This window comes from Thermobia domestica, chromosome 1, assembly GCF_964235325.1.
Source record: "Thermobia domestica chromosome 1, izTheDome1.hap1.1, whole genome shotgun sequence".
NCBI lineage: Eukaryota > Metazoa > Arthropoda > Insecta > Zygentoma > Lepismatidae > Thermobia > Thermobia domestica.
In genome coordinates, this window is record NC_137454.1 from 164,497,111 (window position 1) to 164,512,382 (window position 15,272).

At 36.8% G+C, this 15,272-nt stretch overlaps 1 protein-coding gene across 2 annotated transcripts in view; it reads right to left on the minus strand.

Annotated features, from left to right (window-relative positions):
- The window catches only part of eRF1 (eukaryotic release factor 1), an 81,480-nt gene that overhangs the window by 24,785 nt on the left and 41,423 nt on the right, over positions 1-15,272 (minus strand). For both annotated transcript variants that reach the window (XM_081765728.1, XM_081765719.1), the window contains exons 4-6: positions 6,971-7,121; positions 6,321-6,511; positions 3,550-3,679 (exon numbers count right to left, since the gene is read on the minus strand). In XM_081765728.1, the coding sequence (XP_081621854.1) occupies positions 3,550-3,679; positions 6,321-6,511; positions 6,971-7,121 (472 nt within the window). The remainder of the gene's footprint in view (positions 1-3,549; positions 3,680-6,320; positions 6,512-6,970; positions 7,122-15,272) is intronic.

The following is a 15,272-nucleotide window of genomic DNA, read 5'->3' on the forward strand; positions in this document are numbered from 1 at the left end:
GCAAGATGAACTACGTGATATCACTGGATGAGACATACAATTTACCAATATTCAACAATATATATATATATATATATATATATATATATATATATATATATATATATATATATACACAAAACCCTTTGAATTACTTATTTTATAATGAAGCCCTACAAATAATCTGATTCAAAACTTTATCTTCGCATTTCACAACAGATTTTTTGTAAATCAGAAGCTCTAGGCTCTTGCCAAAGTTACACTCCAATCACGAAACTTTCTCATTCAATTATCTTATTCCCATTTCCTATCTTAAATTATATACTAAAGAAACAATAATATAAAATTTGAAGTGTTTAATGACAAAAAGAGTTTTATGATATTCAGATATTGGAACAAATTAATTATATTTTATATATATATATATATATATATATATATATATATATATATATATATATGACAACCGAAATTGGACGAAAGTTTTAAATATCAATATATGTATTCTCATGTTTATCCGGGTTAGAATTGTTTTAGTACGATCCATAAAAAATGTTGAGGGAAAAAAAACTGTACAAAAAAAAGTTTTCATATTTATTGTTCACAAATAAATCATATTTGAGAAAAAATCCTTTTTTTTCTTTATTCTTTACATGAGATCTCACTACCTTCACCTAAGATTATGAAAGAAAGAAAGAAAGAAAAAGCCTTTGAACACATCAATTATCTGCCAGAAAAAAAAAAAAAACTAAATACATCAATCTGAAAAAAAAAATGGCCAAGGAAAGAAATAAATGTACGTTTAAATAGATCATACTTCAAATGGATTTGTTCCCTATTTATGTTATCCATACGAATTATATTACGCTAACTACTCTCTCTCTCTCTCCCTACACAGACTAAGAACGCCATCCCTACTGTTAATATGCTGTGACAGCTATGCTATGCTATGACAATGTATTTATACCGCTTTATGTCAATATTATCCAATTATAAACTTCATAATAAACTTCTTTAATATGAAGACATGCGGGAATATATTCTACCACCGTTTGTTATTTAGACTTCCTTATTATGACAGTTTCATTTAAGCAGAAATCAAATCATATTTTTCACTTTTAAGGTAACAACATACTAATACACTACTACTATTACCACCAACTACATAAATGAGAAACAATAGAGAGCCAGAAGGAAATCACATTAGCATTAATCTTATAATGAGAGCATAATAAACAAGCGTGACACTTCAAATGCAAACAACTATTTAGGAACAATTCTTATATCAATCATGACAGACCAGTTCTTTCTTAGCAACAACAATCTTAGATGTTCAAAGATTTGAGCAAATGAGCCTAGCACCTATAACAGTTGCACTATTTTACTCGAGATTCATATATGAATTTAACAGTTATACTGGGAGTTAGTTCTCTACATAGGAAAGTAGGCGAAGGAGTATAATACTACACCGAGAGGAAATCAACATATTAACATCCCGGAATATGTATCACACACCAAAAGAAAAATTGGTGTGTGCTAGCAACACAATAAAAAAATACATTTCTCAATCGGCAAATTAAAAAGGAAGTCATCTATTCATTTACTCATATTTGGAGAATTTACTAGAGGGACTGCAATTAGTAAAGACTTCCTTGATATATTTAAGACATGTGACGCTGATCGTTGTCACACAATACATATTACTCCAAATAGACTGACAAAAAAAAAAAAAAAACACCCAACAACAACAAGGTTCAATTTCAAACTTAGGATGGCATTTCACTCTCAGTGATTCTACGCTAATATCAAATCAACGTAAGAAGTATAATAGATTCCATGACACAGGCACCATATTGCTTATCACTGGCCTTCCGGATACTAATGTCTAATTAGTGTTACTGTTACTTAGTGTTACAGGTGAAGTTACATGAAAACCGCAGCTTCCCTCTCTGAAGGCTCCTAAGTCATTCTAGATAATAAGTAACTTGTCAGGCCTCTTCACTAAGAATCTTAAGTTTCGTTGCTGGGACACATCTAATCGCAAATGGTGAGCTCTCCCTCATTACTTCCATTATCACAGTTAAATAAACAAAAAAAGTTCTATTCCAAAAGTGCGTAATTCGACGCAGATATATTAGTTTTGAGAAGCCTTAATCATTCGCTTCTGATGTTTCGGTTCGGTTTTTCTTTACAGCTTTATTTCCTGCATACATGCATGATTAACCGCACGAAGTAGACAAGTTTAGTCTGGTAAGATATAATCAAACGACTTGGCACAATGGCCCGATTTGTGGGCCTAAGCCGTTCCACGCCATCTGGTAACGATAAGTTTTAATTATCAAGGGTATTCTAATACGATACCACTATTTAATGAGCAAAATGTTCATTCGAATAAAAATCCCAATAATTTTCAGATTGTATTTTTTTTCCGCATAGTCTCGCCTGGCAATACCTCTGTGATACATAATTTTAATAATATATACATGTTAAGCATCAACTGTATTCCCACAACTTAAGTATGAGAAACGATTAAAAATGAAAATTTTAATTCTTAGTGATGTATATGTTCTACCCCTTTGCTAATAGAATTATGAAGCCTTCTGGTTATATACAGACTTTTCAGTTATAATTTTTATCATAAATTATAACAGGGGACATTGTTTACACATTTTGTTTACGTCGAAACAAAGTGTACCTTCCGATTTTTTTTTCTTTCCTTAAACGAACGTATTAATTTAGTGATCAGAGTGGAGTAGTTTGTTCACGATTTACTGTTTCTGATTGTCGGCAAATTAAAAACAATCAAGTCTGCAAACTGTTCCGAAATCACTGATTTCCGATCCCCGGTTCATAGACAAATTTGTTCCAAATTAGTTGTAGAAGAATCCCGTTCAAGGAATAGGTCGAATTACTAGTTACCCTTGTCACCCAGGGGGAAAGGGTAATAATTTAGGAAAGTTAATATGGATGATTTTAAGCAAAATTGTTCTTATGAACATGGGTCTTACTCTCAACAATTTGAGAGCTACAGGATATGAATCATTTTTTGACCTTACACTGTCCATTGTTCCCCCTCTAGTTACTCTACAAAGGTCAGACAGCGCACTTTGAAGGCGATGGAATGGTCTGTCCAACGGTATGCAATATATGGTAGCAGTGTGTCAAATATGGTTTACAACCTCCTGTAGCTCTGAAACCGTAGAGAATAGGCCACATGTTCATATCAATTTTTTTTTTTTTTTTTTAATTTAATTTTATTTTATTTTAGAATCGCCAACGCTACCATTTCCAAAAGTACTGCCCTTTTCTCTTGAAACACCTTGTCCGGTATGGAAACGCATGTCCGGTCAAAATTTCCTGAATACATCATTTTGTGCTGCGTAAGTTATTTCTGACAATATAACAAGATTATCAAATTCAACAAGTAAATAGATAAATAAATTCAAAGAACCATCATTGTAAATGAAAAAATAAATACTTTAGAGTGGCAGCACACAGAATACCAGAATTCGCCCGATCACCTCCATCTATATCTGATTCATCAAGGTGGCAATCGCACGTTATGCTTACCTATAAGTTTCTTTTCTTGGATAAATTTTACATTCTGCAATGACTCAGCTGCTAACTCAATGGCTTGATTGAAACCATTTTCTCCTCCATACGATACATCTACGAGCTTGATTACTTTGGCTTGTAATCTCTGAAAATTTGAAATACCACTATTAATACCACTATTAACGCCCAAACTACTATTAACGAATTGAAAATAAGAAAATCTACAATTACTGAACTGACTACTAAAAGCCGAAGCAACTTGACATGGGAACATGAAAGAGGGCTAAAAGCGTAAGTTTAGTTAAAAAAGTTTGGTACCCATGGAAACTCGATTTTGAAATACAGTTTAAGAAAAATTAAAAATATCATAGCAGTCGTTAACAAAATGTTGCATCTCCTCTTACAAACTGCTGAATACAAATATATTGCTTTTATAGTTAGTTTGCTTTCTAGGATTTCACCACACTTTCTTCTAGTAGCCAAAAATACATACTATCTCAGAAAAAAAAAAAAAAAAAATATTGTAACAAATTAAGGAATATATACCATGTGTATCAAGTCGGGAGCCATAGGTGTACTAAGTTATGAGTAAATGTATGAAAAAAAATCGAGAGAAAAGCTGTTAGAAACAGATGGTTTCCAATCTAAAATGGCGGAATTTTTCCAATTGCACCAGTCGTTTAAGCTTCAAACTGGTAAAGCGCCTTATGTTAAATTAAAAGCAATGTTCAGCAGGTTGTTCCCTTGTGCCCTCACTATACCAATAAATACAACCTTGTTGAAAAACGGATTTAAAATGGTCTAGGTTTTCTTGCACAAAAATATGCACGTTCATCTTATCATTTTTGCGTTGCCTTACGTTCTCTTCAAACAGTTTGCTGAGATGGAAACCTGATTTTTTCATTGAACATACGGCGCTTTATCAGTGTGGAGCCCATTGTTGGTAAGGATGTATGAAGGATTGTCCGATATGGAAATGAATCCTACATGGCCTCCCCCTCCAACCATTTCCTCTTCTTCCCTCCAATTGTCTTATATTCACTGACAACAGAAACTATTCATTCACCATTTTCTTACTTCCTCTTTTAGGAAGCTGTACTGAAATACATCACAAGTCTTTGCGTAGCCTGGGTATGAAAACTAGGGGCTATGACGTCACGTAGGTAAAGGGCGAACATGTATGTTGCTTCCATGTGACTCAAGTTGATTGCTTTGTGATGGTTATGATGCACTGCAAAAAACACAAAAATTTACTTGGCTTCACCAATCCCTTCCTCCCCTCTCCCTCCCTCCATTCATTTGTATTTTATTGATCGGATATACGGTAGAAGCTATCATTCACTAATTTTTATTTTTTTTAACTATATATTCTTTGAAAGGTTGCTGCGTATACCGTAACTGTTTTGAAGCAGATACTAAAAAGCTAAAGGTCATACGCAAAGGGGAAGGCATGTTGATTGCACCTGATAAAAGTTATTTTTGTTTTCTGTTAGACATATTTTTGTTTGTTTTACTCTACATTGTGCTGGGAAATATTACCAATATCCGAACATTTTTTTCAGGGTACATTAGGGTGCGTACTTTCACCCGGGGCTGCTTCAGGCGACGTCCAACTTGCAAAGACAGATTTTTGAGCTACTTTACCGTTTTTCGTGAGTCCTGTTCATTTGAATGCCTACTTTACAGGGTTGGCAAAAACCATGGTTTTAATTGAAAAGCCAAAAAACCCGGTTTTTTGGTTTAAATAATTTACTCTATGTATTTATATTAGATATGGACAAAAATTAGTTTGTTTCACCTTGGTGTTATTATGCAAGATGGAAGGGGTTATGATGGAAGGGGTCACATAAGTTTAAAGCGGAATCCAAACCGCTTCTCGGCTTACATCCAAGAGAAATTGTCAATTTCGACACGAAACCGGGACTAATTGGTCACAAATGCGATTGCCAACTCACTCACGGACTCATGATAAAAATTAGAAATTTGCTATGTAGGTATCATTCAGTAAAATTAAAACAAAGTCGAATCCAAGATGATGTTGGAAGCTACGCAGGCAGCTGATAAATTTTTGCCAATTTCTATCAATATATTTAAGCAACCTTGGTTTCTTTATAAAACAGGCATTCATTCAAGTAGAAATATATAATTTGGTTTCGTTTCGTATGTTTAGGCTTAACATCCTTATGAAATACTAAGGTTATCACGGAGAAGACTTTCGCTTAAAGGGACACCTCGAATCGCTACTTGGTTTACGCTTGAAAGATGGGTTGTGGTTCGACCGAGAATTGAACACGGGACCCCTTGATTAAAAGGTGAAAAGCAGATAAACGTAATGCTGATGGTTTGATATGTGGAGACGTCACCATGAAGTTCACATGATTTAAAGCATTCTTAGTTTTTTTTTTTTTTTTTTTTGTTTTGTTTTGTTTTGTTTGTTTAAACCAAGGTTTAAACCAGCCAACCCTGCTACTTTATTCTGAAGAGAATAACGTACTAATCATGTAATTAGGATGAATACTGTTGAAGCACAGCTAATTAAACAAAGATCTCAAAAACTTGCTTAGAAACCACCATACTCCAAAGGGTTAATAGGCACCCCAGGTAAACCCGCCAACAACTAGTGCAATAAAGTCATACGTAAAATAGCTGCGTTTGAAATATTTTCCACACTCATACGCCATTACCATCTTGTCTACATAGAATTCCTGCATAATTTAAATCAAAGTTTATAATTTCTTTCTACATACTATATATATAAATTATACAAAAGCTATCAGTGTACTTACAGGATCAAACATATCGGACTGACTAAGCTCTGTCTTGAAATCTGCACTTCCCGCCAAAATAAGACCAGCAATGTTTGGCTTATCATTCGTAATGAACAACTGTGTTGCTACTTCTGCTACTTTTCGCACATAATTGTGCCTCTTCTCCATTCTCAATCTGGCAAATCGAAGAGCAGACTGACCTCCTCTTCCTAAAACAAGAAGCATAAAAATTTAAGTATTAATTCATAATAAGAAATATTTACTAATAACTGGACACACATAAACTCATACACTTGGAAAAATACACTCCTGTTGAAAGGTTATAGTAAAACGATTCCAATGTGAAAAAAATTTTCGATTCCCAGTGTCAAGTTCATGTGTTTCCCTTTGTTTATTCGCGACATGAGAAAATATTAAATTGACACATTAATTCCATGAATTTGCAATCGATAGATACTTTATTTAAAAACTTTTGTACTAGTAGCTGCTGACAGAATGAATCAGTGCATCGGTTTCTCTTAGACTACGATACGAGCTTACCGGGAAAACAAGTGTAAGAAGATGCAGGACCTTCTAAGGTTTCGTGAACTCGAATATTTGTTCAGCTACAGTTTAAAAATTTGTATTAACTTATTATCTTTAATAATACTAATCAACTATTAGCATACCGTGCTTTTTCGGCAGATCCACCGTAAATTTATGAAGAACTTCCCTAGTATTGCCCTGAAGTGTACCAAATAGAGCACCGTTGCCATCCATCACTATAAATCCAAACTTGTTATCATCTGCAAGCAATGCAGTTAAGGCTTCTGTGTGGAACTGAAAATTTGCAAAAGAGAGTTATAAGCAGACGTTTTTTAACAGATCAAGTCATTTATGCCAGACACATATAGCATGAAATACCATTAATCTTTCCTCAATCTCTGGTGACTTTCAAATCATAATTTTGACACTCAATATAAAGAAGTTTAAAACAGTGATTTGTGATTCTGCATATCGCTTTATTAGTTTACTATATTATTAAAAACACTTATCAGACTATTTTCTTGTTACTTCAACCGTGGGATAAGAATGACACCATGCAAGATAATATTTAATGTTCATACAAAAGCTTTAATTATATCAGGTAGTCTACAAAGTACTAAGTCTTGCGTTCGTGCGCGGTGGCTCACTGGTAGAGCGTTCACCTCCGGTGCTTGGGGTCCCTGATTCGATCCTAGCTCGCGCCGTGTGGACTTGGTGGTGGACAAACACCGTGCTCGTGCGTTTTCTCGGAGTTCTCCCGTTTTGTCCCACTTTCTTCATTCAACCATTTTCATTCATTTCTCATAATCGTGGGACGTAAAACTTAAAGATATCATTTTTCTTTTGCGCCCGAGATGACAGTGTCCCAAATAGCAGGATATGAGTCGCGCCGGTTAAGGGCTATCGTCATTCGACAGCTGACACTTCAAGCTAGCAGATGTGCAAGAAGTTTTGGAATTTTTATGGTCAGACGTAAGGTACTGCATCATAAATTTTCCGTAAAATTATCTTCATAAAGACGCAAATGCTGCGCAGGCACGTGAAGATATTCGTGCTGCTTATAGGCAATATTCTATCAAAAACAACAGCGAAAAAGATGTTTGAATCGCTTTCGTTCTGAAAATTTCGATGTTCAAGATGTTCCTCGCAGTGGGTGGCCAATTAAGCAAGAGTGAATGATATTCTAACAAAAGTAGATGGCAAAAGTCGAGGAAAACCGGCATGTAACCAGTTATATCATCAATATCTAAACATCTATCAGAAGACAGTGTTAAACCATTTGGAGATCTAAACACCTACATGATCTGACTCTCAAATATCTTCTTGATTGAATTGCTATCTGTGAATTTCTACTAAAATGTAATGCACTCAAGCCATTTCTGAACCGGTTGATCACAAGTGATGACAAGCGGTTACCCTACAACAATAATTTCCAAAAAACCGTAGTTGAAGAGCGAAGAGAATCTCCACCGTCTGTGGCAAAGCCCATAATGACTGTTTAGGCAGGCTTGCTGTGCGTTTGGTGAGATTGGAAGAGTATCGTGCATCACAAGCTGATGCCGCAGGACAGAACGATAGACTTGGACCTGTACTGTCAACAATTAGCGCGAGTACACTTAGCAATTCAAAAGAAAAGGCCGCAACTGTTTTACAAAAAAAAAAAAAAAGTCATATAAAAGTAAATAAAAATGTAAAATAAAAATGTAAAAAAAATAAAAATGTAAATAAATAAAATAAAATAATGATGATGATACTGATATTGTGTTTCTGTATGACGTTCACTTTCCTTAAGACTATGATTGCGTGAATGTGTCACTGATTGCTGAACGCGAACCCACCGGGCCCAGACGGGCAAGCTGTCAACACTCACTGACCCATCCACTACACCAATCATCTCCGGAAAGTAGAACTCAAATCGTCCCAAAATGTGAAGATTTCTAAGCCTCCCTCATTCTCACTCGCAGTCCAGCATCCCGATCCGCAGGTCATAGCCTGCATCCCATCAAGAGATAAGATTACAAACCACAACCCGACAGAACAAGACACTGACCCAAGAGTGAAACTGACGGTGAATGCTTCGAAAATCTAAATGTTTGTGTTTACTAACCCAGATAAAAAAAAAATTCTCGAATCAAATCTAAATCGCGCAACGGGATGGAATTTCGGAAAAAAAAACTGAATGCCAAAGTGAATTTAGCTGATCTTATTAACGAAGTGAAATTTTCTGGCAGGTCTGTGATTCCAACCCCGGTCACACTAAGTGAAATCGATTCTGTGAGTTTTCAAGACGCTATATTTACTTTCGTTACGTACTGCTTTAAACACTTCACTTTCTGAGTACCAACAATACTATTGAAGTTACTATACTACATCGTTTTTTTAAAATAATTAGCTCTGCACTGGACAATGAAAGATTTTGTTTCGACTCGCACGCTTTATTTACACTAACTTTCTGTATGATAAGAGATAACAGGAGAATACATTTAAAAAAAAAAAAATGTCGTAAAGGTTGGAAATTGAGGAAAATTCTAGACATAGCTGAATGGGTAAGTCCATCATTGCATTACATACTCTCTGCACATATCATGAACAATTCTACATACGTTTAGTTTAGTCAAAAACAATTTGAAAATAAAGACATTTACTACTATAACCACATGAGCCTTGTACTACACAGGTATCACTTATTACGGCTGTGTGCTACATGCTTTACTTTCTTTTCTTAGTATTCTCTCTTCAGATACCGTTGTGGAGGTGGGGTCAGCGCGGAGGATTTATACCGACAAGGTGACCTCCCTTGTATGAGCTCAGACCTAATCCACTTTGATTCCCACAACAAAAACATTTTCCTTTGAGATAACACATACACTAGATACATCTACATGAAAAGAAAGTACACTTAACCTAGTCCCTAGCCTAACTATCTAACTAACTTAAACTAAAACATATAACATCACTTTATTCAACAGATTAATAATATAGCACACACCCTGCTTCTTACCGAGGACGTATGGGACGTCGACCATTCAGCTCTACTTTTGAATATTGTTAAAATAAAAATAAAAAAAAGTCTTAAACTATGTGCTTAAAATTTCGAATTTCCGGTTTCTGGTGAAAGGAATTCAAAATACATAACGAACGTGTTGTCACTGACGAGTATCTCCCATTACCAATAGTTATCCAAGCACCCTTGTTATCAATGTGAGCCGAAACTTTGTATACATTTTGTCTCATCGTATTCAAACTACAGTGAAGGTAAGCACAAACCAGAGAATGGATTAATTTTGTAATATAGCAGTACGGAAAATAATAAATAACAGAAAAAAGAATATACGAAATTACATATCCAAAACATAATTTTGGGGTGAAATGTATATACTCGAAAGTATACACATTTCATGGACTGTTGGTAACAAACATCCACACTGAAACTCCAAAAGAACAATCCTCCCCCCCTCCATTGAACGAGTGATTTATGTTACATCGCAGAGTCTGTATATTGTACAACTTAGGGAAAACTACGCAGCGTTTAGCACATAATATAAAACATCACAACACTAAAAGAATAAGCCATGACGAAATCCGATAATATAGAAATTTTGCAGGTTAGTACGTCCGAAAACAACTACTTGGATTTTCTGCTTACACACTTATTGGTCAGTTCCCTCCATGGAAAATAGAATACTAGTTCCTCTCCTACCTGATTAGTCCGGTTTTGGTAATTTTGAAGAAATAAATTACACCACCGCTATAACTGAGCGGTTTCTCGGTGTTCAAAAAAGTATGGGAATCCTCCTTCGAATCCGGGCGACTGAGCTGCACCACCAAGATGGCTTACGTCAACCACTCACACCCTGACGTATGAATTTTGCTCTCACAACTGTAGCTTCATCGTCCATTGAGCACAGCAAAACACTCTCTGTATACACAGACTGCCCAAAGACATCAAAGGTATCAATTATTTTGTGTCGTAACCTTTAAATACTTCTGTTTTCACGTTTTTTTATGGACGGAGATTATCGTACGTCCATAACTTAACACTGCTTCCGGTAAAAGACAATGACAATGGGAAGAAGATCCCTAATTGGAGGTTCATTGTGACGTAACTATACGATGATAGGTGTATCTATCAAGATCAAAGAAGCCGAAAAATCTCAACCACACCTGTGATTGCGGAAGATCCAATCACAGATAATTTAGATTAAACAAAGGGATGCTCCAAGAAGCTACTATGGCTGACTTTACAAATATAAAATTTTAAAGAAGATTTTTGAAATAAAAATTTTGAATTCTTTCGAAGATCCCCAAAGCCAAAAATATGAAAGAAAATTGACTGGAAAGGATTAAAAACGACCAGAAATTACCTTATTTCCTAAAATAATATTATATTTTAGCTAAATATACAAATAATTGTTCAATGTAAAGATATTACTATATATTTCCCTCTAAATATACTAAAATCATTAGTTCAAGGAACTTAACGCAAATTTTGCGGTCTACTTCAAATCAAGTCATTGATTAATTATATATTAAAAATAAAATTTTAATAAATATTAAATTCATATATACACTGGTTGCCCAAAACTTCCGGGCCATGTTACATTATACGATGTATAAGGTAACATCCTCCGGGAGCTTCGGAAAAAAAAAATCTAACTTAGAAGTCCTAAGTTAAGCTCCTTTTTTTTTTCTAACCTAACATTTTATTCATAAAATACACTAATGCAATGCAATCAATATAGGAAATGTTTTGAAATTTTTTTTTTCAGAGACCTTAATCCTAACAGAGAATTTATAACTACATTAAGCGAACGAAAAGAAAATTGGACACAAAAATAGACTCAAAACAAACAAAAATTACCTTAATCAAAATTTAACCTACGATTCTCTTTCTTTTTTTTTCTCGACTATGTTTTGTTTTTGTTCAACCTCCCAACAGCTCTCTCCTCTTTTCTTCAGAGCATCGAAATAATTTTAAGTTGTCGAAACTCTGCGTACCAATATTCTCTCCTTTTAAACTTTGTAATCTCGCTGAATTTCTAGTTATAGCGGAAACAATGTATGGTCCCACATAGGTATCCATAAACTTGGCAAATATTTTCTTTGGTATGGATGACACGTGATGTGTTTTAACCATTACCAATGAGCCTTCAGTAATGGTATCCTGATGTTTCTGCTGTTTACGTTCTTTCTTGGGCACCGTCGTTGGACTAGATATGACGAGTTTCTTGTCTTCACTGACAGGAAGTGACTCTTTTGGCCAGATAAAATTCTCCTTGAAGCTCTTGGACGCAGAGTAGCATAGGAAACGCTCTGCCGGTGTGCATCCAAGTGCATCACACCAGGAATGGTTACACAAATCTTGGGCGGCTTTTAGAAAGGTACTCCATTTGGATTGATTCTCGCTACAATAGAGGCGGAGAATGCGGTGGAGGTCACGATGTCTGCGTTCGATAATGCCATGGGAGGAAGGATGGTATGGCGTGGTAAGTATGTGTTTGATTCGGTGTTTTTGACAAAACTCTCGCCAGACGCGCGACAAGAATTGCGGACCTTGGTCACTCACCAAATACTTAGGATAAGGTAGTTGATAGTAATATCTTTTCTCGAGGACAGCCACAATCTCCCTCGTGTGAGCCGTCCTAAGGGGGAAGAAACACACGAAGCGACTGTAGACGTCCAGGATAGACAAGATATACTTATAACCCTGACTCCTAGGAAGGGGCCCGACCAGGTCGAGGCATTGTTTCTCGAAGGAAGCAGAGGCCTCAACATGGCAGGGTTCCTTTCTGATCACCCTGTACGAGTACTTAGTTCGTGCACAAGGAAGGCATTCTTGAATATACTTCGTAAAAGTCGCACGCATACTTTTCCAGTGAAACATGGCCTTAGCGAACGACAAACATCGCTTCACACCAAAATGGCCTTTGTTGTGAATCGCCGAAACAATATTTTCCACCAAGCTGGCAGGAATGACCAGCAGCCAGACAGAATTTTGAGAATTTCTAATATAAACTAAATGTTTCTCCACACGTATCCTGTCATTGTCTCGAGAATCCTTCCAAATGGCGTGTAGCTTTCTACAATACGGATCTTTCCGCTGTTCTCGCCTCAGTTCCGTGACATCCAAGAGGTCAGCGTCCTCCGCGGTCAAGAAATTTATAAAATGATCCTCTTCTGCCTCAGGAATTTCTGGAGGATAACGGCTCAATAGGTCAGCGATTTCATTGTCAGAGCCTTTGATGTGAACAAATTGTAAATCGAAACGTTGCAGCTTGAGCAAAAGACGAGTAGTTCGAGCATCAAGATTTCTCAAACTGAAAGCATATGTGACTGCAGCATTGTCACAGTGGACCGTAGTCCGTCGACCCAAAATGAAGTAGGAGAACTTCTCGCAGAGGAAAAGAACAGCTGCCAACTCTAACTGGAAAACTGACAAGGAGGCCTCATGCGGTTTTATTCGCCGACTCGCGTACGCAATAACCTCCGGGTCATCCTGTCCCGGGGGAAATTGAGCCACGTAGCCAGCCAATGACTCCGCAGAGGCATCACTGAACAAATGAAAATCCAAATTGAAATCAGGTTGAGCAAGAGCAGGAGGACTACTTAGAAGTTCTTTTAGATGATCGAACTTTTCTAATAACTCCGAAGAGTATTCTATCTTCCGGTCCTTCTTAAGAAGATCGTAAAACGGAGCAGTTAAACCTGCGAAGTTTGGAAAATGTCGCTTTCGCCATCCCACGAGGCCAAGAAATCTCCGTAGAGCCTTCTTAGTTCGTGGAAGGGGAAAGTGACGGATGGCCTCATTACTTTTAGGATTTATTTTTACAGAAGATCCTGAAACAAGATGACCAAGAAAAGGAATTTCGAATTTGAAGAAGTTGCATTTCCGAAAATTGAGAGAAAGATTAGCCGAACGAAGAGTGTTGAAGACCTTTTCTAAATGCTGGAAATGTTCGTCTATGGAAGATGAAAAACAAAGTACGTCGTCCAGGTAAACTATAAGAAAATTTTTGAAGGTTTCTAATCCAAAAAAGGTGTGCATGACAGACTGGAAAACCGCTGGTGATGATTTCAAACCCATTGTTAAACGAGTCATTTGATACTGACGTCCTTTGTAAACAAAACTAACATATTTGTAAGAGTCTGGATGGATCGGGACACTATGATATGACTGCGTACAGTCCAACGAGGTGAAAATGGTTGCACCACTGACTCGCGCGATTAGATCGGAGATCGGCTCGACCTGAATCTTTGGTGCAATCACACGCTCATTGATACCACGCAAATCAATCACGGGCCTTAGCTCTCCAGACGCCTTACGCACAATATGTACAGGGCATCTGTATGGTGAAGGACCTTCAACGATAATCCCAAGTTTTACCCACTTATCTAAGACTTCCTCAAACTCTTTTTGAAGATGAATGGGTACAGGATACAACTTTCCTACCACCGGGAGGTCGTCGGAAAGCTGTATTCTATACGGCTCGACCTTTATGATACGGGGATTCTCTGTGAAGAGACACCTGAATCGAAATAATAAAGAAAATAACCTCTCCTGAGAATCCGAATCGAGATCGGTTCTCTGAGAAACAAAGTTCCGAAGTTCCTCCTTCGTGACCGATGGCTGAAACAAAGAGTCGTCCTCCTTATCTGAAGTTAATTCGGCGACAGTAACCTGGCAACAATGCTGCTGTTCCATGTCAATAGAGATGGTCTGTCCCGAGTCTGACTGAAGCAAAATTTCTTTAGACTTGCAATTTAGAGAAAGGTTATACCGAACGAAAAATGGGAATCCTAAAATACAGTGTGCTTTTAATTTCTGGACAACATAGACTGGGACTTCAAACACACAACCTTGGATAGTGAAGTTTAAGATCTGGAAACCTTTAACTTGGAATGATTCGTCTCCTGCAAAACCTTTTAAGGAGATATTAGTTTTCGGTCGAAGTTTGGCAGAAGGATAGATCTCTTTTATTCGCCTCCAAGCATCTCCCGAGAGCAAATTCGTATCCGCTCCAGAATCTAGGATACAAACCAAAGATAACTCTCCTACCGAACAAGTTAGAGTGGGTGAGGGATAGGATAAAAGAACACCTTTTTCCGCACTGGAGTCACACTCCCTCTCGTCTATCACGAAACGAACCGAGAACAGAGGCGTGCTCGATTTGTTTCCCCGAATTCCGGAAGTTACCAAAACATCTAATTTTGAATTTTGAGGTTCGAAATTAACTTCTGGACAGGTTGATGCCAAACAAAAATTTTGATGTTCCGTTATCGGACTTTCTTCTTTTTGGGGAGTCGAGGAACTCATATCGCAGTCCACAGTCTCCCCTAATGAGGGCTGCGACATGCATTTCCCGAACTATTCCCATTCGCTTCAGATGACTGCGCCATCGGCGGCATGAACGACGTATACGGCGGAGGCCAACCAGTGGACATAGC